At 40.1% G+C, this 27,848-nt stretch overlaps 1 protein-coding gene across 1 annotated transcript; it reads right to left on the bottom strand.

Annotated features, from left to right (window-relative positions):
• Positions 1-8: 8 nt before the first annotated feature.
• On the bottom strand, positions 9-26,818 carry SDAD1 (SDA1 domain containing 1). Its single transcript, XM_082463785.1, has 22 exons — positions 26,583-26,818; positions 22,784-22,888; positions 22,229-22,327; positions 20,123-20,233; positions 18,137-18,208; positions 17,948-18,048; positions 16,915-16,972; positions 16,303-16,377; positions 15,034-15,135; positions 13,370-13,439; positions 12,263-12,366; positions 10,570-10,627; positions 9,399-9,457; positions 8,705-8,781; positions 7,047-7,144; positions 6,864-6,940; positions 6,163-6,292; positions 4,579-4,673; positions 4,297-4,487; positions 4,105-4,189; positions 2,741-2,902; positions 9-916 (listed from the first exon to the last, which is right to left on the bottom strand). Exons 1-22 carry the CDS (start codon positions 26,670-26,672, stop codon positions 869-871), a joined length of 2,067 nt encoding a protein of 688 aa, XP_082319911.1. The 5' UTR covers positions 26,673-26,818; the 3' UTR covers positions 9-868.
• Between the last annotated feature and the right edge of the window lie 1,030 nt (positions 26,819-27,848).

Here is a 27,848-nt window from a genome sequence, read left to right as displayed (position 1 = left end):
ACACAGAGTACCTATTTGACATTAGAAACCTTTTATTGAGTGAGACAAGGCAAACGGTGGGATGAAAATATTACAGGGTGAAGGAAGGCTGAGGAAACCAATCTAATTTCTTTTTCCTCTATGGAAGAATGAGCAGCCCAAATGATGAACTCAAGCCACTCCAAGATTACTATTTATACTTAAGGCAATGTAAAAAGCGAGGTTTTAACCAAAAAGCCTCTGTATCTGGCATTTAAAAAAAAATTACATCTTTTGGATGGATGGACTAAAAAAGCTATACTGTCTACCCAAAATCTGTACAGCAGGGACCTGTTTTCAGCAGGTAAGCCTATTTACAAGTAAGATCCTCTTACTCTTGTAACATTGTCCTGTTTTAAGAGAATATATAACTCCCATCCCCTGCAGAGTTAGTCCATAAGGCCTCTGTGACCCCACAGAAGCATGAACCTATCTCTACTAGAGAACTATTTATACAACACTGTAAATACACAGATACATACTTGCCCCTCGCCCCATCCTACAAATAGGCTATAAATTTAGAGTGAGGAGTTGTGGCTCATTCAATTTTATATCTTCAGTGACAATTAATAGGCTCGCTCTCTCTCTCTCTCTATATATATATATAATTATTATTTTTTTGCATGAACACTAAATGAAAATGATTTTACAACACCACTACTGTTTACATTTCAAACATTCCCACCCTTACCCATCTCTAAAATAAGAACACCAGAAGCTACCAAGTTTACCGTGGTTTTCACAATATAGTGCTTTTGGACTTTTTAATGTAAACATTCTTAATGTACTAGTTTTCAGAGTAATGACACGAATTTAGCATTCTCCCTGGAATGGAAAACTTGCTTGGAAGTTACTTCATTCTTTTTCTCTTTTTCAAGAGGGCATCTCGTAACGCCAGCTGGAAGATTAAAAAAAAAAAAAAAAGTAAATATGATCTACAGAAAAAGACCACAGGACCAATGTTCACAGTGAACCTATGAACATCCTTATAAAGTCTTACAGTTCCCAAAAGAAAATAACAGAATATTAAATAAAAGATTATTAAGAATAAACCCAAATTATAAAAAGAAGACAGCCAAGGTCAATGTACACATCTTAAGTGTGTGATGGATACTATTCCGTTAATTCCCAAGCACCCACCACTCTCTGAGTCCTAGAAACTTTAAAGCATTTTTTGGGGTGGAAGTTGCCTGGCTCTAATCAAGCTTTTTGAATTTTGTGACTTTAAGTTATTGATTCCTTGCCTTTAGCTCAGATCTGGGTCTTAGTGTGTCTTTGTAGATATGCAGAGTAAGTGGGACACTTATGGTAGAAAAAAAAAACCAACCAGTTCATTTTAACCTAATTTGCATGGCTAAGAAGGTATTTCTCAGATTCAGCTATCTATGTCTTATTTTCTCATTTGTAAAGTCAGTTTAATCACAGTATCTGTTCATATTGTTCACATGAACTAGCACATATCCAGTGAACTAACTTCCTCTTACAAAATTACTTTAATCTTTGAGAGAAGTATTTTATACTGAAAGAGGTACTGACAGGAACAAAGCAAGGCTTCTCTATCATGCCAAAAAAAAGCATGCTAAAAAACAGAGGAAGTAGGGGGTGGGGGAACACCCCTAGATAAAATGTAGCAAGGTCACAAAAACCTCAATAGGAAGCAAGGCCTGCCAACTGGATGATCATTATTTCCTCGACCCAAAAATCTTATAAAGGGCAGGGGAAGGATAAACTAATGAATTTAATCAATTCAACCATGCATTTAAATTGAATTGGCAAAATTCAGACTATTTAACGGCACCTTTCCTTTCACCTAAACTTTCAACAAATTCTAATCAAAACTACTGCCACTTTATCACTTACATAACATTGTTGAAGAGTTTAGAACTAGAAAGATTAAATAAACAGAGTTAGTCATATTGACTTGGTTCCCACACCGATGGAGTCCTGCCCTGGAGGGCTGGCTGTCACACTGAGGCCTGGAAGGCTCATCCTGGCTTGCAATTTAGGAACGCTGGCTCAGAATGTGGCACTATTTTACCCGTGACCTGACTTCCTAGAGATTCTTCCTAGTACATTTAGATATACACTCTGGTACACTGGCAGTAGAGGAGGATATAAAAACATAAATTTGTTTTACTACAATGAATTATGAAATAAGCAAGCCAACAGGGCAGCACAGGACTACCCATCAAAGACTGAAAATGGATAAAACGCAATTAAAAAAGGTCTGTAAACATAATGGCTTTGCAAAAGGGTACACAGAGAAAGGATCATGCCAGCAACAGAACTGTTTAGTTTGTACTGCTTTCCTGAAACTGTTACTGAGATATTACCACACATAATTACTGCTTTTTGGAAAAAAGTACCATATAACAAACACTCAAAAATTATTATTCAGTTTATTTTGATGTATTTCACAGATGCAATCTCAAGAGAATTTTAGCATAGGAATGGACCTCAGAGCTCATCTAGTTTAAACTCCTTTATTTACAGAGGAGGAAAATGGCCTCCCTTTGGTCACACAGCTGAATCTCAACAAAGTCAGGTCTAGGATTTACAAGCCCTGACCGCTTTCCACCTCTCCATGCTCTCCAATAATGCACCCCATTAATCCTAAGACACACATAATACAAGGTTTTAGAAGGCACAACTCCACTCAAATGTAGAGAAGTCTTAGAACAACAATACCACTCTACCCAGTCAAGCTTCAAGTTGAACTCACCTGCTTTTCTCGGAAGGAACGCTTATTTTTTGACCGGACGTTATGACTATACCGCATCATCATGAAGTTCTTCTGTTTTTTCTTCTCCTTATTTGTGGAACTGGAAAATGGATTCATTTTGGTTTTCCTCCTCACGAATTCTTTTCGGTCTGTTTTTCCAGCCTATCAGCACACACACACAAAGATACCACTGCAGGAGTTATCTCACCAACACACACGTCTCCTCTGTGCCAGCTCCACTGGATGCCAAGGACACTAAGGTGGAGGGAACACGACACGCAGTCACTGCTCCCCAGAGACTCAGTTCAGGCCAGGGAAAGAGGTGACCATGATGTATCGTAATGGGGCAGGGGAGCTCAGTGGAAGAAAAGGTTTCTTAGAGGCCAGAGGAGCCTCTGAGAAAGGGAGACCCTATGAGCTGTTTCTTGCAGGATGAAGGCCTTCCTGGTGAGGAAAGGAGGGAAGGGTAGAGCATTTCAGGTAGGAATAGTATATGCAAAGGTGCGGTGGAGAAAAGAACATGGGTTTTCAAACTTATCCAAACAAGTGTCAGTACAAATGGTATAGAGGGTAATGCGGAGCCCATTTGGAATGGCGTCTGAAACAAGTCAAGGTAGAGAAAATGAAGCTGGAAAGGTAGGCAGGCTGCAGTCACAAACAGCCATAGGACTTGCCTGAGGCAGCTCGAACTGTCTCTGGCTTTTCTTCAATGACTGTAAACATTCCCCTGCTTTTCTCGTAGCTCTGGTAAATGTACTGAGCCTCCCTGAGACCGTGAACATATAACGGTGCCTTTCTGTGCTCTACAGCTTGTCTTAGACGGTGGTTACATATGTGGCTATCAAGTTGTTAGAACTCATCTAACTGAACACCTATTATCTGTGCCTTTTATTCTATGTTAATTATACTTTTATTTAAAACATTAAAATAAAATACTGCAGGGACTTCCCTGGTGGTGCAGTGGTTAAGAATCCGCCTGCCAATGCAGGGGACACGGGTTCAATCCCTGGTCCGGGAAGATCCCACATGCCGCGGAGCAACTAAGCTGCTGCGCCACAACTACTGAGCCTGCGCTCTAGAGCCCGCGAGCCATAACTAGTGAGCCCACGTGCCACAACTGCTAAAGCCCACGCACCTAGAGCCCGTGCTCTGCAACAAGAGAAGCCACCGCAATGGGAAGCCCGCGCATCACAACGCAGAGTAGCCCCCGCTGGCCGCAACTAGAGAAAGCCCGCGTGCAGAAACGAAGACCCAATGCAGCCAAGAAAAACCTGCAGTTCTGTGCCTATACAAGTTCTGAGTCATACTGCACTTTATCTGCTTTCTGTTGTTTAAACAACTAGGCAATGACATGCCCCACTCACCATTGCAGTTGCTAGTCTTGTCTCCTTGTCAGACTTTGGCTTTTTATGAAGGCGTTCAATGTCCCGAAGAGAAAGTAACTCACCCCTGGGGTGAAGGAAAAAATGTAATATGTAACAAGGATGGAATTCCTTTTCCTAATACTCTCATAATCACGTGAGCTGACTGAAGACCTGGTGTACACGCTGTCTTACCTGGGCTCCGCATCACTGTCTATTTCGATGTATTTCCTCTTTTGGGCTTTCCCAGGGGCAGCGTCGAGTTCTTTCCTCATTTGGGCCATTCGGATTTTCTGGAAGTCTTCCTGACTTAACACTCGGCTAGTGCTGACGGCCGCGGCTTTGGCTTTCCGCTCCTCCAAGGGCATGCTGTTCAGCTTTTCAGACTTGAAAGGACACAACACAGACTTAAACGGCTATTAGCTCCAGTGAGGGCGTAGCCCCTCAACACTGAGAAAAGGACATTTAAGGACTTACGATTTCTTTCTGTTCTTCATCGGAAGAATGGTGCACGTCAACCCATTCGCCATCGGAAACTGCCTCGTCACTGAGACTGGTGTTTTCCCACTCATCTGTGTGAAAAAGAGCACATCATTAGCACCCGCTTTATGTTGAGTGTTCATGGTACATTGAGATAAATCAAGCAAAAGAAAACTTAGGTAATGAACCTCAAATAGATGCTCACCAAGAATTGAGCAATATTATTGTTAAATAAACCACATCAATTTAATTAAGTCAAGGAAGGAATGGAGAATAAGCACTGATCAATTATCCACCATGAGCCAAAACTTTACAATCTTTCTCTAACCCTCATGACTCAACAAAAGAGGAACAGACTCTGGAGTTAAGTAACCTGCCCCAGGCCACGCTGCTAGAAATGCAGCCTACACTGAAATTAGGAAAATCATGTATGACTCTGGAGCCCACATTCTTTCCACCAAACTAGCCACGTCCATCAGAACTGTACTTGTACATTTACAGTGGCCACATACAAGTTATTTAACTTGTCTAAGCACATTTGCACGTTTGAGAAATTAGTTAGAAACAAGTCATTCAGAGAACCAAGGTAGAAAATTTTGGTTGTGTAAGAACCTTGTAGACCCCTCAGTAAAGAGGTATCAGAGTTCCTAACGGAGCCGCCACAGTAAGCTTTCAAAGTGAAGGCTACCTGCAGTCTCTCAGCGGATGCCCACGTTCTGTAAGACAGGGTCCCAGCTCTTAGGCATGGCCTACACAGCCACTCACGTGAGGCCCCACCTCTATCTCTAGTCTCGTCGCTTTCTGTGCATCACCTTGTATCCTACATTCTCATAGTTTCCTAAACCCTTCAGTACTTTGCTCACAGTTTGCCTGGAAAGTCTCCACTATACTACCACTGCTCACTAATCATTCAAAATACGGCTCGTGGGTCACCATTTCCTTGAAGCCTTTGCTGAACCTCTGAGGTGGACATGACCTCTCTCCAGCCCTTATATCCCACTCCAATCATAAATCCTGTTAATGATTTATTAGCTGTTTATGAAAGACCCTCAAGGACAAGAACCATATCATTCATCTTTGCTTTGACAGTGGCTGGCTCATAGCTGATGCTTACAAAAGTTTTGTTGAAATAATGAAGGAATGAACAGGAAGAAGACAGGACCCTAGCAACCAATGCAGTAAATGCTAACCCTGGAAATGAGAATGGAGTTCCTCAAGCATTCTTCGACCAGTTCAACAAGCAGTCTCCTTCAACAGAAGGATTGCTATAGACTAATCTTCATTATTTTTTCTAGGCAACAAAAGAAACCCACTATCTTTCCCAAGTGCCAAACAGCATGCCCTTGATAAGGGGCAGCCAATCTGAAGGACATGAAAAGGCACTTCCTACACCAGAATGTAAATTCTCTCAGAGCAGGACCATGCCCATTTGACCTTCAGTGCCCACAACAGGGCGTGGCACATAGTCATTACTCAGGAAACTTCTGCTGAATGAATGTCCAAACAGTATAAAGATTTCAAGATCAATACAGATATAGTAGGAGTGATTTTGTCCTGAATAATGGTGAAACAAAAATGAACCTTCATCATCTTCAGCATCTTTTTCTTCTTTTTCAACTTCCAGAACTTCTGCTCCTGGAATGTAATCTTTAGCATCTAGTTCTCCATATTCTTGCACTCTTGCTTCTGTGGAGGCCTCTGTAGGCTTACCCTAAAGGAAAGGAACCAGTTTTTAATGAGGTGCTTAAACTGCAAAACATTATTCATGAAAAGGATTCTCTAGGATTATGAATTGAGAGGGAGAATCACAAAAAATGGAAGCAATCGAATGACAAGAACAGTCCACCAATGTCTTGGGTCAAAGTAAATCCCCCAGCCAGAACTTTGCCCACTGTTTTCTTGCTTTCTTCTGATCCAACTCAGGAAACTTCAATTAAGTCTTGAGATCTCTCCTTCTGTTACATACATGCATCTTTCTTTGTCCCAACTTGAAAGACGTAGTATCTGGTTAGGGAACAGCCTGTTCAATACTGGCATCAGTTACTGACTTCCAGCAGTCTAACAGGTCTATAAGAGTCATCCATCATCAAAGAGCATATACCAACTATAAAACAGTTAAGCCACAGTATTCAATCAATTTTATTCTGAGCTTAAAGAATAAAACTACATGTATCACCAATACTCCTAATGGAAGCATCAGAAATACTCAAACTCAAATTGTAGGAAATCACCCTCACTTTCTGGGACCAAATCCTTGATCAACATATGTATGCTTCACCTACCCGGAATTTCTTTTGTAACATCTGAGGATTCAGTGTTCGGAAGAGCTGAATCAAAGTTCTAGCAGACATCATCACATCTGGAAAATAATACCTTTAATTAGAAACTTCAGAGCAAAGAGTCTACTGAGGTAAAAATGAGTTACTCTGTACTCTTTGACCTACCGAGAATAACACACCACTTACTCTTATCTCTGTGTGTTTTATACTGAGCCAGGTCTTGGAGAAGTTCTTCAGTCATGGCTAGAGGACATCGAGCTGTTATCTCTTTTATAGCATTGATCCTAAAAAAAGGAAAAAAATAAATTAAAAAAATAAAAACAAACAAAAAAACCCCCAGCAGTTTCATGTGGTTCAACCTAAGAATATTTTCTAAAAAGACTAAATCAAAAGGAATGTAAGTTGGGTTTTATAGGTCTTAGGTCTCTAAAACTGCAGCATGGTAGAGTGTGAGGGTGGGGAGCCTCAGAGGGCTTTTTTTTTTTTTAAATAAATTTATTTATTTATTTTTGGCTGTGTTGGGTCTTCGTTTCTGTGCGAGGGCTTTCTCCAGTTGCGGCGAGCAGGGGTCACTCTTCATCGCGGTGCGCGGGCCTCTCACTATCGCGGCCTCTCTTGTTGCGGAGCACGAGCTCCAGACGCGCAGGCTCAGTAGTTGTGGCTCACGGGCCCAGTTGATCCGCGGCATGTGGGATCTTCCCAGACCAGGGCTCGAACCCATGTCCCCTGCACTGGCAGGCAGACTCTCAACCACTGCGCCACCAGGGAAGCCCCTCAGAGGGCTTTGATTCCAGACAGTTTACTGCCACTTCCTCTACTAGAAGAATAAGAAACAGTGTAATCTCTGTAAAATACAGGCACACCTCAGAGATACTGCAGGTTTGGTTCCAGACCACTGCAATAAAGTGAGTCACACATATTTTTTGGCTTCCTAGTACATACAAAAGTTATGTTTAACTATACTGTAGTCTATTAAGCGTACAATAGCATTATGTCTTAAAAAGTACATACCTTAATTAAAAAATACTTTATTGCTAAAAATGTAACCTTCATCTGAGCCTTCAGTGAGGCATAATCTTTTTGCTGGTGGAGAGTTTGAAATATTGTGAGAATTACCAGAATGTTACACAGAGGCATGAAGTGAGCCAATGCTGCTGCAAAAATGTCACCGACAGACTTGCTCCACACAAAGTTGTCACAAACCTTCAATGTGTAAAAAAACGCAGTATCTGTGAAGAGCAATATAGCAAAGGGCAATAAAAGGAAGTGTGCCTCTATATGACAGCAGCATTTATTCCCCAACTCTAGGGGAGATAGTACTAGGTCAAATAAGGAAAATTTAAAGGTCTTTCGGGCTGTTATCCCAGCAGTATTTTCCAAGGGAGATGAAAAGCAGCGTTCAGTGTACTGCTTAGTCATCGGGACCGATCAGTCGTCCTTAAATTATTGCTCACACTCATTAAGTGCCTTTGAATTAATCAAAAGGGCCACTGAACCGCCTTGGGATTAAAAAATGATTCCATAACGAATCATTTGTTCTAGGGAAGATAGGAATTCAGGGTAGAAGACAGAAGAAAAACATTTAGATTGCCACACAAGCATTCATTTGAAAGAGGGAAAGTTAGTTAAAAACCAAAATGTTGATTAGAAGGGCAAATATCTTTTCTCTGGCTCAAAATTCTGACCAATAAATTAAAAATACCAAGCCTGCTGAGAAGACTGAAGTGTACTTTAAACTGTTTTTGCAGAGAGCACATTATAGCTGAAATTTTACATCTTGGTAATGGAAAGCAAACCCAGTGCGTTACAACCATACCCACTGCCTACAGCCACGTTCTACATACCCTACTGTCATGACCTCTCCAGAGTTCTTGTCGGTAACAAAATTGTTGGCCACAGTCATGAGCAATGACTGCGTGATCTGAACGGGAGGGAGAGAAAGGATATGAGTGCTGGTAAAACGTCTACACCTACTCAAACGCTTGACGATGAAGGGACCATAAACTATTACAGTGGAAAAACAGCCCTCCACCTTCGGTTTGGGAGTTGGAAGGATCAAGACTGAGGAAGACTGAGAGAAAAATATTCCACTTTGGGTTTCAGCCTTCTTCCTAGCTATCCTCAGATTAAATTTGGCTCGCCTTTGATATTAGTTTTCAACATGGATTAAAAATTGCTTTGACCCAGGATCATCCAACACTATTTTAATCAAAGAAAGAAATGATCAGTTTTGAATAATAATCACTACAAATTCACTGATATTCTTGCCCTCCCCAGCATAAAATTTGGCAATTAAACAAAACCAGAATTCTCAACAACTTGTCCAAAATAAACTTTACTTTCTACAGTAAAATGTTTTTACCTCTGTGAGTAAACTTCTATGGCTATCTCCTTAAGAGCTAGTGTCTCTTCTACTCAGTTTAACAAAGGCAGGGAGGACAGTAATTAATCCCTGTGGGAAAAGCCACCACGACATGCTTAGTGGCAGGGCTACGTATGCACTAGATCCTGACAGAAGTAAAGTTTAAGACTTCTCACCTCCGGGGGTACTAAGTGATGAGAGGCCTGTGCAGCAAACAGAAGGATCTTCGTTACTTCTAAAAATGTCAGAGATCGGAAAGGCCACGGTCAGTTTATTGCCCTGCCCTCAGGACCACAGCAAACACGGCCAGCACACGCTGGCCGTAATGCTACTGCTGCTTAACTCTGCCCCAGCACCCAACCCCCGACATCTGCATAGCTCCCTGCCTCGCTTCCCTCTGGTCCTGCTTAACTGCTGCCTTCTCAAGATGATTTCCTGACCACATAATCTAGACAGAACCCACCCCAGCACTCCCTGCTGTCCTCACCTGCTTCCTTTTTCCTCAAAATACTTACCGTCACCTGGACATATTACACACAGCACTCTGTAGATCTCCCTCTAGAATGTAAGCTCTATGACGGTGAGGATGTTACTTTGTGTTCACTGGTGTCTAATGCAGCGCTCAGACTAGAAATCACTCAATCAATGAATAAATACAAACACATATACACACACACTCTCCCTTTAAAGGGGCAGTATGGATAAAGAACAAGGCCTCTGGCAAAAAACAAAGAAGTGAGGTGAAGCCTTATCAGCCATTATTTGCTGAGTGATCCTGGTCTTTTTTTTTTCTTTCTACACCTCTCAGGATTGAAGTGAGGATTAAATGAGATGACTGTATGTAAAGAGCACTTAGCACAGTGCTTGGCTCATGTTGAATGTTCAATAAATGTTCATTTCTTTCCTACCTTGGTTCAAGTTCAAAGGCAAAAACAACCATCTCTTCCTTCCTGCTTTGATGTTGCTTTTAATTAAGAATATAAATGAGGGCAATGAAAGCGGTAAGTTAAACCCTGGTATCTATAATGAAGTTACAATAAATAGTCAAAATTCTTTTTTAGAATTTTTCCCATGAGTATTTATAGTATTACAAAAAGACTTGCTTTGAGAAACCAACATTTTGTTTCGGTGTTTTTTCCCCCCTCAAATAATTATTTCTTAAGTTGATGAGCAGAACAATTACCTCATGGCAGAATCTGGAAAGAAAACATACAGGTTTCTCTCCTTGTCTCTGAAGCAGAACACACTTCACTCCTAACTCCTGTCTTTAGTATTAATTCCAGAACAAAAGACTCTGGATGGTTAACCCCAAGGCCACCAAAGGAACACGGCAAGTGGAAGCCTTACCTCTTTGGTGGGGCTGCAGAAACCTCTGCACAAAGGGGTAGAAGTTGAAGAGAAAAAGCTGTGGAAAGAAGAATGCACTGACTTTAATATATATCTAGCTGAGCTGTGGAGTTTCATTTCTCCGTGATGCAATTATATCATCAAGTTCAACTAACTGGGAATCATTTTTTTACTGTCTTTTTTTCTCAACAAGCATTCATGCTCCAGGATGATTCAATGTGCTGTATTAACCAAAGAAAGGAAGGCCTTGTTGCTATCCTGTTATGTCAAGGAAGAAGAAAGTGTACACAGGATAAACCAGGGGATGAAAAGGCAGTCAAAAAGCAACTTTCTTCTACTTTTAAATTGGTGTGGATGCAGAACCAATTTCTTAGTCTTCAAAGATAATAGTAACTCAAATCTGAATAGCGCCTCATGTAATCTGATCACCAAGAAACCCACAGTCTAGTTTTGTTACGGGATACCAGTCCAACCACACTGGAGGAATTACTCTGAGCTCCATATTTTAGACAGAAAACACTAACACTCTGGAGTCTATCTAGATAAAGGAGACAAGGATCCAGTTATTAAAGCAATTGTAATCGTTAACTTCAAGAAGAGAAACTCTGGAGATGGCCTAGTCTTTTTCAAAGTTCATCATGTGAGAATAAATTTTTTTCTATTTTAGCCGCAGAGCAAAACCAGGACCAGAGAAGTAAAAGGGAAGACTTGGGTTCAGTACAGAGATGGGTGTTCAATTGTAACCAGTTGTGAAACTCCAGTATCATTTCCGTCAAACCATGCTCGAATTAAGAATCACTTTTGCTTTTCCACTGAGCTCAAATTCAGATGTGACTTGAAATTACTGCACAAATGTAACAAGAATTGACCTGGTAATCCTGCTTTAGAACTGCAGCCCATGTAGAAAAAGCAATTTATTCACTAAAATGTTAAGGTTTTCTTAGAGAAATGGAATAAGTGCATTTATTCATTTTTAACTTGATATATGTTTATAATGATTGATTTTCAATAAAGGAGGCTGTTTTACTTCTTGTGTTTTTTTTTTTTTTTGAAGAAAGCAACACATTCAGTGACGATCAGAACAGCACTAGTTAAAAGAGCAAAACTATAGGGAACAACCTCAATGGTCATTTTTTCATGGGCTGAATTTCTGGGAATCCCTCCTTTTCTACAATGGCAGTTAGTCTGAGTATGTGTGAGGTTTCCATATGTATACACAATATATATACATTATGCCATCAAGGAGCTCTTGCAATCTAATTTAATATAAAGTGAATGGCCAGAGAATTCAGCTTTGCAAACATGATCCTCCTGCTAGAGTGGGCTGGAAGTCAGGAAAGCTATGAAGGGGTAAACTGTGAAATGTAATAACAGTTGATAAAAATATGTGGGCTATGGTGGCTCAGGAAAATGTATAAGTGAAACATAGATAAAATAAAAGTAGAAAAACAGAACAAAAATAGTCTGTCCATAAACTGAATACATGTACAATTCAACATCCATACTTACTGATAAGAAAACAAAGCGACAAAAACAGCTATTTTCAGAGTGAAAGACTTTATCCCTTTGTAAACTGTATGGGTTTAAATGGTTTGGGACGATAAAATTAAGCCACTGCTCTACCTTAGTGTCCTTTTACCAAGAAAAATTCTACTTCTAACACTCATCAAGAGAAACATAATGTAATTCCAACCTCGTGAATTCCCACCAATCTGGAGATGAGGTTCATGAGCATCATCTTCACCTCAAACCTCTCCTTAGAGCTCTCGAGCTGCTTCAGTAGTTTCTCTGCAAAATCTGAAAGGAGAATATCAGAGAAGTATACTGTGGGCCCACGGTCTATACAACATCATCTAACAGGTGTAGAGAAAAGCAGTGGTTTGATCACTGACTCTGGTATGGCTGTGCCTGAAATCACTCTGCAGAACCAGGATGGTAAAAACAGCGGCATGACAGAAGGTGAAAAGACTCACACACAGGCAAATATACCTTCAGTGGTGCCCAAAGTTAAGTCTTAAGGATTTCCAAGATTTTTAGCATCAACATCTTGAGTTACCGTTGACAGATGCTCCACTTATAGTTCTCTGGGGCCCTGCTTCTCAAAGTGTGGTCTGCAGACCAGCAGCAGCTGTCCACCTAATAGCTTGTCAGAAGTACTGAACTGCAGGCCCCACCCCCAGACCTACTGAATCAGACAGAATCTGTACTTTAATAGGATCCCAAGGTGATCAGTATGTGCCTTAAAGTCCGAGAAACACTGACCTAGAGGAAGGGTCAGCAAACTAAAACTAAAATACAGAGAGCATTTAAAAGCCCCACTGCCCAGCCATACCCCGTATCAACTAATCGGTCTCTGGGAATAACAGGACCCAAGTACCAGTATAGTTTTATAAATTCCCCAAGTGATTCCAATGTGCACTCTAGTTTGAGAACTAGTGTTCTAGAACAGGGTTTCCCAAACTTTTGGTTTCCACATACCAGTTAAAAAAAAAAGGGACTAATAAAAAATTGTCAATTTTTCATTTGGTCAAGTACAATGTCTTATAGTACAAGTACCGTGTTATTAAAGACATGAATTGCAAAGAGAGCTGTTCCTCCATATTTTTCTTATTTTGCTGTGGGTTGGGCATCACTGCTTTGGGATAGAATTCTCTAGGCTACAACCAATAGGTAACAACTAAGCATTTACTGATTGTCTATTAAGTGCCAAGGATTTTATATTCCCTGGTAACCTTGAAGGTAGGAAGCTAAATAGGCAGATAAAGCCAACAAGGAACTTGGGAGGTCATAATTATAGTACCTTGGGGATCATGAATCAAGTGAATAGCTGAAAAGTTAAACACCTCTGGTTTTCTCCTCTTCTTTTGTTTCTGAAAGAAAGGGAGAGGAAAACATTTACATTCTGAATTACAGTGAAGAGGTCCTTGGGATTAAATGTGCTAATGTGCTAAAGGCTGTTATCAAGTCCATCACACTATTTATATTTATTTTATTTATTTTCCTTATTTTTTTTTGGCTGCATCGGGTCTTAGTTGCAGCACACTGGATCTTTTGTTGAGGCATGCAGGATCTTTTCATGACGGCATGCAGTCTTCTCGGGTTTCTCTCTAGTTGTGGCACGTGCGTTTTCTCTCTCCAGTTGTGGCGCGTGGGCTCCAGAGCACATGGGCTCTGTAGTTTGCAGCATGCGGGCTCTCTCATTGAGGCACTCGAGCTCAATAGTTGTGGCATGCAGACTTAGTGGCCTCGTGGCATGTGGGATCTTAGTTCCCCAACCAGCAACTGAACCCGCGTCTCCTGCATTGGAAGGCGGATTCTTTACCACTGGACCACCAGGGAAGTCCCCATCACACTAATTAAAAAGAAAAAAAAAAATCTTTGTTCCAAAAACCTTTCTTTCAACTAGAAGAACTAAAGGTGGTTTTTGTCTTTTAAGATTAAACCTTGGGGACTTCCCTGGTGGCGCAGTGGTTAAGAATCCGCCTGCCAATGCAGGGGACACGGGTTTGATCCCTGGTCTGGGAAGATCCCACATGCCTCAGAGTAACTAAGCCCATGCGACACAACTACTGAGCCCGCACACAACAACTACGAAAGCCTGTGTGCCCAGAGCCCGTGCTCCGCAACAAGAGAAGCCACCGCAATGAGAAGCCCGCATGCTGCAACGAAGAGTAGCACCCGCTCGCCGCAACTAGAGAAAGCCCGTGCGCAGCAACGAAGACCCAACGCAGCCAAAAATAAATAAACTAAAAAAAAAAAAAGATTAAACCTTGGGAATGTTCTAGCTATTAGCACCTGTGAGACTTAAAGGGATTTGGAAATATGAACATTAAAAAACACACAAGGACCAAATTAATGACTATCAAATAATTATTACAAAACAAAATGTACTTCATTTGCATACTCTTCTGAGAAGACATCGTGATCAAAACAAATGAATTTAATCAAATTAATTTATTCAAGCCACAGATCTTGCTAGAGCTGAGAACATTTATTCATCTAAAAAATTAGTGCTTAAAAAGTCATCACACATTTCTAAGTCTTTCAAAAATGCTATTTTCGGGCTTCCCTGGTGGCGCAGTGGTTGAGAATTTGCCTGCCAATGCAGGGGACACGGGTTCGAGCCCTGGTCTGGGAAGATCCCACGTGCCACGGAGCAACTGGGCCCATGAGCCACAATTACTGAGCCTGCGCGTCTGGAGCCTGTACTCCACAACAGGAGATGCTGCGACAGTGAGAGGCCCGCGCGCCGCGATTAAGAGTGGCCCCCGCTCGCCGCAACTAGAGAAAGCCCTCGCACAGAAACGAAGACCCAACACAGCCATAAATAAATAAATAAATAAATTTATTAAAAAAACAAAAAAAACGCTATTTTCTTTATTCCAAATGCTTAAACGCTTTTCTAAAGACCACATATTCTGCATTCTAATGATTCCTATCTCATTTCCCAGGTACAAGTCTCACCTTGAGGACTTTCATAGCCTTTTCCAACTTTTTCTTGTTTTTGGAGCTTTTCTTCCCTGTGGCATACTGCACTAGCAGGTCTCTTGCTGTTGGTCCTTCATCCTGAAGAATAAACTACTTTGTAAAACTATAAACAAGGAAAATCTGCATAGAAGCAAGGAATAACCCTTTCAATCACTTCTTTGTACTTATACTCTTTGCATGCAGCTATTAAAAATAAACACAACTTTAAAAATTCAATAAAAAACAAATTTGCCCATCTGTAGGAACAGGCACGTACAAAGATTTTCACTGCGACACTGACTTTTGTTTTTATTTTGCTTTTAGTTTTTATTGAAGTATTAATATACAGACAGAATGCAGCTTTGTTTTTATTTGAAAAAAGAAACTGGAAACAAATATTTATCAATAGGGAAATGCTTAAACTATAGTACATCCATATTCTGAAATATTATGTGGAGGTTAAAAGAATGAGGTAGACCTATATGTACTAGTAGAAGAATATCTAAATGCATTGGTACATCTATATATGTCATCACAAAGGAAGCAGGTTGCACAATAATACATATATTATTTACATATATTTTAAAAACAGACCACACACATAAGACAACGTGTATACACATCCACACAGAAATGCATGGGAAACGAAATGGTTATCTATGAAGAAGGGACTGGGAAGTGGAAATAAGAAAGGATCAAGAAAACTTTTATCTATAGTATCTGAAATTTTATACAGTAAGAATGTATTGTTCATACATTATTTACTAAAGTAATAACAAAAGGTGTTATCCCATATTCCAGTATTCTTGTTACCAAAATGCTAAAATGGGAAGGGAATTTCTTTTTAATATTAATAAAAAATATTTTTTAATAAAGAAAATTTCATGACATCATAAATCCTGATTCTTCCTTTTAAAGATGCTGTACTACCCTTCTCCCTTTCTCCACTCTAAACTTCCATGATGTCAACACTCTACCTCAAAAATATATTGGCAGTAATTTTTATTCTAAGTTTATATAGTGAGATATAGGTATAGCTTTAGCACTAAGAACAAGGTTGAATGAATCTAAGTTTTACTAGTTACTTAACCAGTCTTTCTGAATGTAAGTGACAAGTTCTAAATAGAATAAAATCTCAGCATGGCAGAACTCAATAAAGGATAAAGGTAGCATCTAAGTTTCTTTCCAACTTTTACAATCTGTACTGAAAACAATAATAAAATCTGCTCAACTGTGAAGTTCAGAAGTATCTATGGTTAAACTAACCTCAGATTCTGAGTCACTGTCCTGTTTCTCCTCTTCATCTTTTCCAAGGAAGAATGTCAAAGCAGCAACTAATATCTAAAGACCAATTCAAACAACGTCAATTACTCATCCCAGCTTAACAACAAAGAATAAATACCTTTGTCTATATTTTACACATGCATATGAACTAGGATCTGAAGAAAAAAAATACAACAAAGAATGGTGGGATTTGGGCTCATGTGTCTTAGCCCAGCTCTACATAGTTGATATCCTTCAAGTACAAAGTCAGGAACGTCTACATCCCCCACAAGAAAAGTGATATAGCCCCTCTAAGAGAAAGGCAAACATGTCCTTAAATTTCTTTCAGCTGTGCCTGAGCCCAATAAAAGATCAGTCAAGAATTACAGAGGAAAACATAAAATAAACGCTAAGGCTATCGTTTAATACCAAGCATTTTAAAAACCCATAATTTTGTGTGACTCCTCTAAAGTGCAGATAAACCAGGGAAGCAGCCTAAGCACAGCAGCACGTCCGCACACCACCTCTTCCTCGCGTACCCATCTCCTTCACCTTCTAGCTGAAGAAGCGGGCTACTCACAGACAGTGCCTTCACACAGCCATACACGTGCTCACCTTGGTGACCTTAGAGAAACATGCTGTGGTGATCACGTTGACAGTTTTGGCATCATTCCTGGGGGAAGACAGTTGAGGGTTTTAAAGTGAATTTTCATTCGACTGTATTTGACAGCATAGACAATGGCACAAAATAAATAGTAAATATTTCTGACATGTTAAAATTCACAGTTTGTAATATTTCAAAAAGTCACGGGTTGCTAAATAGTCAACTACAGGCAAACATTTAATTCAATTTTAGCCCAGTCGTGTGTCAGAAAATTATGCAGCCATTCAGATGTATTTTTTGAAGAATTTTTAATGACATAAAACCTACTCAAGATAACTGGGGGGGGGGGGGAATAAAAAACCAATAAAAAACTACAATACAGCAAAATTCCAACCATACTTTAAAATTCACATTAAAGAAAAGACAGGAGGAAATATCATAAAATATTAACTGATTATCTCTAGGGAGTGGGACTATCAATAATTAAAAAAAAAAACTTTCTAGCTTCTCCAAATCTTCTGCTGCAACGAATATTACTTTTATATTTTTAAAAAATCAGTGAATAAGAAAAGCAAAAGACATGAGTTGGGACACTGTACCAACAAGCCAAAGTTTATGAAACATGATAATTTAAGTACATAAGGTAAATTGATTTGAAAATCTTCAGAGAGGCAGAGTAGAAAGAGCCCGGATTTCAGTCAGACAGATCGGGTTTGAATTTCAATTCTGCCTTTTACTAGCTACTAAACTTAAACTTATGAACCTATAGGTTTCATTACCTATAAGGTGGGAATAATCCCAAATAAGCTGCATTACACTGTTCTGAAGGTTGAATGAGGTAAGGCATAGTGCAAGTGTTCAAGAAATGGTAGTCAATATTGTTATTAGTCATTTGGATTGCCTCCGTATTTTTACTTCCAACTTAATCTATGGCAGAGATATATTAAAGAGCTCAAAATCAAGAAAAATATTTGTGTATGTGTTCTGTGGTAATTACAAATGAATAAAAGACTATTTCAAAAGAGACAGGTACATAGATATTACCAGATGTTTCTCCTGTAGAGTTCAATCATCACATCCAAAGATATCTTGGCTGCAGTTGCATTGCTATCTCTTAACATGGTATACATGAAATTCTGCAATACCTGAAGAAAAAGAGGAGAAAGAAGACTTAATAAACTGCACGATACTGTAGTACAATGCTGCAAACATGGAAAACAAAAGGGTACTTACTACATTCACTTTATTGTTCTTGTGTTTTGCATTTATATTCTTGATATCAGTCACAATATGAGTATATAAAGTCTGAGGAAAAGAAACAAAAACATATACACATTAACCAACATTTCTAACCTTGCTTAATTTGGAGAGAAATATAAGTGCACCGGAGGATTTAATTTTCCCCACTTTTCATTCTATCACAAAAGAGACCAAAAGCAAATAAAACAAACAAAAAAAAGCAGGTAAAGCAAAATGAAAGTTACCCTCAAAAGGTTAAATATGAAGTTCTATGACCCAACATTTCCACTCCTAGTTATATACCCAAAAGAAATGAAAATATATTTCCAACCAATGTTCACACAAATATTCATAGCTGCATTATTCACAACAGCCAGAAAGTGAAAACAACCCAAATGTCCATTAATTGATGAGTGGATAAACAAAATGTGGTATAACCAGACAATGAAATATTATTTGGCAACAAAAAGTAATGAATACTGACATATGCTACAACATGAATGAACTTTGAAAACATTATGCTAAGTGAAAGAAGCCAGTCACAAAAAAATTACATATTATATGATTCCATTTACACGAACTATCCCGAGTAGGCAAATCTATAGAGACCGAAAGTACGTTGGTGGTTGCCTAGGGCTGGGACAGATGGGAAGATGGAAAGTAACTGCTAATGGGAATGGGGTTTCTTTTGGGGGTGCTATAAGTGTTCTAACACTGACTGTGGTGATGGTTGCAAAACTCTGTGACTACACTAAAAACCCCTGAATTGTACATTTAAATGGATGCACTGTGTGTGAATTACATCTCAATAAATTGTTTTTTTGTTTTGTTTTGTTTTGTTTTTAAAAAGGAAAGTCGGGGCTTCCCTGGTGGCGCAGTGGTTAACAATCCGCCTGCCAATGCAGGGGACATGGGTTCGAGCCCTGGTCTGGGAAGATCCCACATGCCGTGGAGCAATTAAGCCCACGAGCCACAACTACTGAGCCTGTGTGCCACAACTACTGAAGCCCGCGTGCCCTAGAGCCCGTGCTCCGCAACAAGAGAAGCCACCGCAATGAGAAGCCCAAGCACCACAACAAAGAGTAGCCCCCGTTTGCCGCAACTAGAGAAAGCCCACAGGCAGCAACGAAGACCCAACGCAGCCAAAAATAAATAAATTAAAAAAAAATAAATTAAAAAAATAAAAAGGAAAGTCCAAGCCCCTAACTGCATGCAAGACAATATTGGGATTTTTACAAATATCACTGGTACCCAAAATATGCTCCCCTGGATCACTTTTATTCACAAGTTAGTCCAAGAAGTACAATTGCTAAAATCAAATGGTTGCAGTCTCTTAATATTTTGAAAAAAAAAAAAAAAAAAAAATTTTTTTTAAGTTAATGTATGTAAACTTTAGTTTCTCTTTCTTAAAATTCTTTCATAAATCTTCAACTTCTGGTCTTACTTATACAAGCAAACACGAAGTCACAGGGAAATATTAATAACAAGAAAAGTCAGTTTTGGGGGGGAAGAGGGTGGGAGTGGCTACAGCCACGAGTGTCCAGTCCATGCTCTGATTTAGCTGGTCAGTACAGCACAGCGGAAAAGGGCTTGGGCTCTGGAGCCAGGTTCCCTGGGTTTATGTTCCCTGCCTCACCACTCAGAAGCTGTGTGACCCTGGGAACACCACTCTATCTCTCTGTGCCTCAGCCTTTTCATCTATAAGATAACAACAACAATAACCCCTATCTCATGGCACTTTGTGAGTAAACGAATATGTAAAATGCTCTGAAAATGGTAACCTAGCAAAAAGTAAACAATAAATGTTAGCTATCACCACTATATTGCATGCACACAATGGTCAATTTTTTTCCTATCAAAATTATTCTTAGCTGTATCCAATAGTATGAAGCATCAAGAGACTCCAAATGCTGTAAGTTTCATGTCACTGCAAGGAAGAATGAGATATGGAGCGGAACGGGGAGTGATTTTGCTCTTTACCTTTCGCAGAAGCTTATCGTGGCAACGCAGAAGTTCAAAGAAGAGTTCTAGCAAACTTGATGGATTGATGAGATTCTTATTTCTCAGCAAGATCAAAGCTTTGCAAAATGTCTCAGGAAGGAAAAAAAAAAACATACTATAAGATAATGATAAAGTTAGGATGAGAAAATGGAGCAAGTATATCCCAAAAGCACTTAATGTCTTCTACTAAGTAGGCATTATTCTAGGCATGGGAACAGAACAGTCAGTCTCTGCCCTCATGGAGCTTACCCTGGGGGTGGAGCGGAAGAGGCGACAGGCAAGCAAATAAGCATATCAACAGGTATACCTCACATAGGAAGGAAACAAAACAGGGTAATATAATTGACACATAGTGACTGCAGGAGGGCTCCTTTACACAGGAGGTCAAGGAAGTGTCAACGTAGAAAAACGCTAGTGATCAGTAAATCCACAGAGATAAGAAAGGTGGGTTACAGTAACATAACACACTAAATTGGGATAATCAATCTGAATCTGTGACCTTACAAGGCATTCTTTTGAAATACAGTTAGTAGTAAGAACGGCCCAGTGGTAGTTGTAGAACCCTTGCTTACCACCAACTTTCACGAGTACCCTCTAAAGAGGAATGCTAATTATACAGACTCAATCCCTCGCTTCCTAGCAACCTCCTAATTATTTTTTAAAACCCGTTAATCATCATAAAACACTATAAAGAAATATACACACACATTTATTTATTTAATAATGCCTGCAGACCAATTTGGTTGGGTACTGTTAGCACACAAAACTTAAAGACGACCTAATTACTTGGAAAGACACTAAGTCTCCACACTCAAAGTCTCAAATCTGTACGGCCCACAAGGACTTGACCTAAGTCTTGACCTAAGTAAAAGTCTTCTGTAATGGTTCAAGTTTGGAGCCTCTGAGGCTGTGCTGCCAGGTCCCACGTCCCAGCTGAGAGTTAATCAGAGACGCCAACCTTGGCTTGTCTGAGATGGTATTCTTTTTTTTTTTTCTGGCCTGATCAAATTAAGATAATCCTAGAGAAGTATACAAATTGAAGAATTACAGAAAGCCTGGGAAAATGCAAGAATAAGAAACAAAGTTGAATCTACAGACTTAGCATTTTTATACGTTTTGGTAAAGGATATTAGTATGTTTTGAGATCATAATATTTGTGTAAGTTCTACCAGCTGTAAAGGTGTTTGAAAAGCTGATATATAAAATTTGGAAATGCCTCTGGTTGGGTTCCCTAGAAGCAGAACCCAATTTATTACAGAGGTTTGTCCAGGGCGTGCTCTCTTCTGGAAGGGAAGTAAAAGAAGCAGGGTAGGGCAGAGAAAAGCTGGGCAAGGATGTGTCCTTGGCTGGAGACTAGCTTTAGTCTGATTACAGAGAAGCCCTGGAGCACAAACTGCAGCACAAAGTTGGACCTTTGGGAAGGGTTGGGCTTTTGAGCCTCTGGGTTAGTCAGACACCACCTGTGGGCTGGGAGGGCCACTTCCCCGGTGCTAGGGCTCCCATTTAGCTGAAGACGGTGCTCCAGAGAAAGGGCAGCTGGGGGCCATTAGCAGCCAACACTCCCTGCGGGTGGGGGAAATGGGAGCACTGGCCTGGTAGAGGGGATCCCAGACGGGACCCAATGTCAATCACTAAGGTAACAATGTTTACATGCTCACACTGGCCAATTAATAGATAAATGTCTAAACTACGCTTTATCAAAACTATAGGCTATAATTAGGGTTCTTCATGCGTTTGAGATTTGAATGACTAGAAGGAATCACCTAATCAAAAAAGGGAAAAGAGCATCTCGGCAGGGTCAGCATACTGGCAGAACTGAGAGATCAGAGAAAGGAGTGCAGCAGAAAAGGACATGAGGTCAAAAACACAGGAAGGAAGCACATCATGTAGGGACTTACAGGCTAAGTTAATAAGTTTGAGTTTTATTCTGCGTAAATGAGAAGCCACAGAAGGATTTTAAGGAACGGGTGACACACTGATTTACATTTTAGAAAGATGTTTAGATGACAGGCTGTTCTCCTTTAAACACATATTATACGCACACGTGAACACACAACAATTTATCAATCCAACTACAGGTCCTACCATTCGGAGATCTGGATCCAAGACAGTGTGGTTGTAGGAGAGAAGATCTTTCAGCTCTTGAGGAAAGTTACTTAAATGTTCTGGATAACAGTGACCAATCTGTAACAAAGCAAAGGCTCTTCTGAAGTTTTTCTTTCTCTCCTATAATTCATATGCACATATTAAGGATGTTCTGCAAAAGCAGAATAAAAGGCTGTATTTCATAGAAGTAGATGGCTCCAAACCATCTTTTTCTTCTACATGCTAATCTCTCTGACCCCTTTCATATTTCCTCTAATCTTAGTAAAGTATGTGACATGATTCAGAATCTGCTTTTATGATGAATTTGAAGGAAACAAATAGTTTGAAAGCTTTTTTGCTCCGGTTGAAAAGCTCTAGTGAAATCCTCTAACTGAACATAAGGAGGAAATAAAATCTGCAAAAAGGGAAAATTAATTTTCTTTTTAAAATTAAGTTTCTACTCCCGAATTGAATGAGGTTGGGTTTAAGTGAAAAATATTCTGCAAGCTGTGTGCAACAACTGGTCTTTGTTTTACTCAAAAATTATCTTCTTACCTGTGCCATAAACATCACCAGCTCTGCCAGTTCTTTGCTGGGTTTATTTGGTTGTAATTTGAATATCTCCACATTGGATTTGTAGTGATTATACTGCTGTAGAAACTGTAGAAAAATAAAATTTAAATTGGTCACCTTCTATTATAAGACTTTCTCAGTAGAGAATTAAAAATTACTTAGAAATCTTTGATAATGGCATTGAGAAAAAGATGTGGCAAAGGTATGTAGAAACACTATGTTTTCCTTATCAGCATTCTTCAAAATGAGTTTTGAAAAATCTGCGCACATCTTGGGTAATCTAAAGACCCTTTCCCTTATCATTAGAAATTTAGGTAGTCAGGTATAAAGAACAGTGAAACAAGAGTCAAAAACTCAGATCTGGCTCTCTACTGCCATTTACTATCTAAATGACCCCCTACTATATTGTCCATGTATATAGAGCACTAATACCTGCAGAAATATGTGAGTCAGAAAATGTAAATTATAATTCAAGTACACAAAGCTCTCCAGTCAAAATTCCCCTCTTCTTTTAAATAATAATTATGATTTTATCCTGGAGTTCTAGATAAGATATGTTAACAGGCAAAAGCAATAGACACACAGAAATAATAATAGCTTTCATTTATTCAGCACTTGCTATGTGCCAAACTCATCATGTACATTATTTCATTTAATTATGTTTAATCCTAACAACAACCCATGTTGGAACTCACAAGGCCTCAGTTCCACACCCTACAGCTACTCTCATGCCTAGGCCATGGCTTTAAACTATGTGTGTGTTAGATAGAGTGATGGTGAGAAAGGAGGAGAGGGGGAAGGGAAGGGGAGGGAGAGAGAGACACTCAGAAAGAGAATGAGTATTTCTTTCTTTCTTTTTTTTTTTAAATTTGGCTGCTCCAGGTCTTAGTTGCAGCACGTGGGAGCTTCGTTGTGGCCTGCGGGATCTAGTTCCCTGACCAGGGATTGAATCCAGGCCCCCAGCATTGGGAGCGTGGAGTCTTAACCACTGGACCACCACGTAAGTCCCAAGAATGAGTATTTCTTTATATTACCAGCCCTAACTGGTTCAGTGAGCTCCAAATTCATATATCCAATTGCCTGTTTAGATGTCTAACAGACATCTCTTAAACTTAGCCTAGTCAAAAAACATAACTCCTGATTTCCCCAACAAAACTGCTAAGCCTCCAGTTTTCTCCAAGAGTAGGAATCAAGAGGAAGACCTGCAGTCCCTACATGCTTCAGTTAAGACCCTACCTCTCTTAACTCCACGTCACCACTGACAAGTGAAGAGAGGGCTCCGTAACTCAGTGTGCTCCTGGGAAGATTCTTATCCCACTTCTTCCCCTAGACGACTAGAATGTAATCTAATGAGAAAAGTATTTTTATCTGTACTGCTCACTACCGTAGTCCCAGTACCTAGTACATAACAGGTACTAAATAGTATTTGTCAAATACCCAGATGCAGAAATAAAAAACCTGAACCATCCTTCCTTCCTTCTTTTTTCCTTATCCCCCATATCCACTCCACCAGGAAGTCCTACTAGCTCTATTTCCATGTACAGCTAGTCCCAATCTGTTCACTTCTCTCCACCTGTGTTGGTAATTCCAGTGGCATCACCATCCCTTGCCTAGGCTATTCCGACAGCGATCATATTAGTTACCCTGCTTCCAATCTTGCTGCTCTACAATCCATTCTATCTACAGCCTCCAGAATAAATTTTTAATAATATAAATCAGACCATGTCACACCTCTGCTTAAAACTCTTCAATGGCTCCCTAACACACTAAGAGTAAAATGTTAATTCCTTACCGTGTTTTAAAAGGCCCCACATCATCCCACCTCTGTCTGCCTGCATTCCCCACATCATCTTACACTACCCTTTTCTGTGCTCACTATAGTTTAGCCACACTGGCTGCCTCTCTACTTTTCCATCAATAGCTTCTTCACTTCCTATTCCCCCTATCTAGAATGCTCTTGATCTGTCTCAATATCATAGCAGACAAGCCTTCCCTGTTCATGAGAGCCAAATCAACAGCCTCCAATTCTAACATATTCATATCCAGTTTTACTTTCTTCAGAATTCTTACTACTATATGTTTTCCATCACTAGAATATAAGTCCAAGAGAAGAAGCCTCTTGTATCTTATTTATCATTGCATCCTGAGTGCTGAGAATTATACTAACACACAGTAGGAACAATATGTGTGAATTTGCATAAATATTTGTTAAGTGAATCAAACAGTAATCCTCTGAAGTAGGTATTATCTCCTTCTCACATATTAAAATACACATAGGCTCAAGTGGTTAACCCTCTCTGGTTACACAATTGGTCAACAGTTGGGCCAGGATACGGAGTTAGTTTTGAAACCAATGCTTTTAAATACAGCGCTGTACAGACTCTCAGCTATTACCTTGTCTAATGGTTTATAGTGCTTCACACATCTCAAAGCCTCACCTATATTACTTAACTTCTTGTATTTGTTCCTTAAGTCTTTGTTTCCACTCCCTTGAATCTTTGGAAGGGCTCTCTCTACTGGTGACCTAAACCACTAAGACCGCTATTTGTTAAAATGTACTCACATAAATATTTCTATGTGAAAATCTGGGGGAGGAGGAAAATGAGAAGGGCAATCAAAAGATGAATAATTGGGCTTCCCTGGTGGCACAGTGGTTGAGAGTCTGCCTGCCAATGCAGGGGCCACGGGTTCGAGCCCTGGTCTGGGAAGATCCCACATGCCGCGGAGCAATTAGGCCCGTGAGCCACAATTGCTGAGCCTGCGCGTCTGGAGCCTGTGCTCTGCAACAAGAGGCTGCGATAGTGAGAGGCCCGCGCACCGCGATAAAGAGTGGCCCCCCTTGCCGCAACTAGAGAAAGCCTTCGCACAGAAACGAAGACCCAACACAGCCACAAATAAATAAATAAATTAAAAAATACATGAGAATTTAAGGGTTTAAAAAAAAAAAAAGAATAATTGTGTTAGCCATCTGCACATACAAGTAACTGAAGCAAATACCTGTTTAATGCCGGTCAGAAAAATGGGTGTCTGAAGAAAGCACTTGCCAAATTAATGTAGCAAAATCATCACTTTCATTTTGTCACTTCTCGGCTCAAACACCCTTAATGTTCACAATTTGTATGAGGTCAGTATACAAAGCCCCTCACGGTCCGGACCTAATCTAATTTTCAACTTCATCTTTTCCCGAGGTAAATTCTGACATCCAGGTCATGCCAGCTTCCGATGAGACTGAATCCTGTTTTTTAACTAGATAATACTAAGCTCCTGTGTCTGTCCCTTATACTTGAGAATACCCCCTCCTTCCCAACACAGTCCATGGCACAGAGCGCGGGCTCCCGGAAACAGACGTCGGTGGAAAACAATCTAAACAAAAGTTTCATCCACTGTTACAGGCTAATTCCATTTAGGGGTTTCAGGAAAGAAAAGGCTTAAGAAACTTGTCTGGAAGTCAGAGGTTGGGGGCGGACCATTTGTCTCTCGACCTCAGTGAGCTCGGGAGATAACCCCTAAAGCAAAAATGAGGTCTGTTAAATGGTGTTTCTGTGGCAGCAGGGTCTATGGAGCAGGCAGAAAACCCAGACGGGCAGCAGATTTCAAAAGGTGGGGAACGAACCCTGTGGCATGTCTCTCCCTTAACCCCTTTTCTCCTCTCGCGGAACCCCTGAACTTAAGAGCAGAACACGAGGCGAGCCAGGACCCCAGCTCCACTCCATGCCTCCCTCCAGCCACTGTCTCAACCAGCCGCGTCCCGGCTTCTAGCCTCACCGCGCCGCGTTCCTACCTCCTCCACGTAAGCCGGCGGGTCCCGCTTGATCAGATTCTGTAACTGCGGCAGGTTGCTGGGCAGCTTGTTATTGTTTCTGTTAGACATGTTAGCTGCTGACTGGTTCCGCGACGAACAGTTTTAAGAAAACCCACACCGCTGGCAATTGCCAATAGTCCCAGCTACGACCGGAAACAGCACATGGGTAACTCGGTCGGCAGCGCCATCTTGGCTCTTAAAGCGAGCTTGACTACGGGAGCCTCAGAGTGTCAAAATTACTCTCACGGCCGAAATGCTCTGTAGTAGTTTTTACGAGGTTTTTGCTTTTTTCCTCGATCAACCGCTGCTACTATCTCGCGTTCCTGAAATAATCTGAAATGCAAAGACTTTTTTCACACACCTTAGTTTATTTCACCATCCTGACACTCTTATGAAACAGACAGATGAGAATTAATATTTTTTTATAAAAAGACTCACAGCCTAAAGTTAGACCCTAAAAATATCCCTGGGGAGTTGATAGCGCTATCCTATTTTGGAGAGGGGGAAAAAGGTCAATGAGGGGCGTAAATTAGTTTTCTTGTATATTTTAAATAGCTGTTCTTGTGTTGTTTTTAATTGTTTCAACCCAATGTAACCAAGGGAAAAGGGTGTGAACTGGATAAAATGTAGTCATGTTGGTTGTTTTAAAATGCAAATGAATTTGTATTTAAAAGCCAACTATTGTTATAACCTTTGTAAGTACTGTTCAGCCAGAGTTTTAAATTCAGATCCTGGTAATTTGAAGAGAATGCGTTTCCACAGTTTCATGGTGTGCAAAAATAAAAATGTGGAGAATGAATTAACGAAATAGAGTGTTGTTAATATAAGGAGACACTTGATCACTCACTCTGTGTTTCAAGCCCTTCACTTGTATTTAATCCTGAGAAGAGCCCTCTAAAATAGGTACTATAATTATCTGCACTTTGCAGGTTCAGACAAGTTGACTGCTTAAGTTCATAGCAGGTGAGAAGCTGGGATTTCAATCCAGGCAGTCTTGATTGTAAATAGATGAGAAAGAAAAATGTAGCCTAACAGTTGTCAGCTGGTAAGCTGGTCTGGCATCAGTAGATGAACTGTGGTATTCCCCTGCTTAACATGAGCAATTTCACACAACACCAACTTCAGTCCAGGTCATCTGTGGCCAGGTCGGAATGAGCCAAAAACAAAGCAACTCTGTAACCACATCTAGGCACAAGCAAATTCAAGCACACTGTGCAAACCACTATTAGTTTTTCAGCCACATTT

Source organism: Balaenoptera physalus, assembly GCF_965194825.1.
Source record: "Balaenoptera physalus genome assembly, chromosome: 5".
NCBI lineage: Eukaryota > Metazoa > Chordata > Mammalia > Artiodactyla > Balaenopteridae > Balaenoptera > Balaenoptera physalus.
Note: the sequence above shows the minus strand (reverse complement) of the source record. Positions and strands in the feature narration are given on the sequence as shown.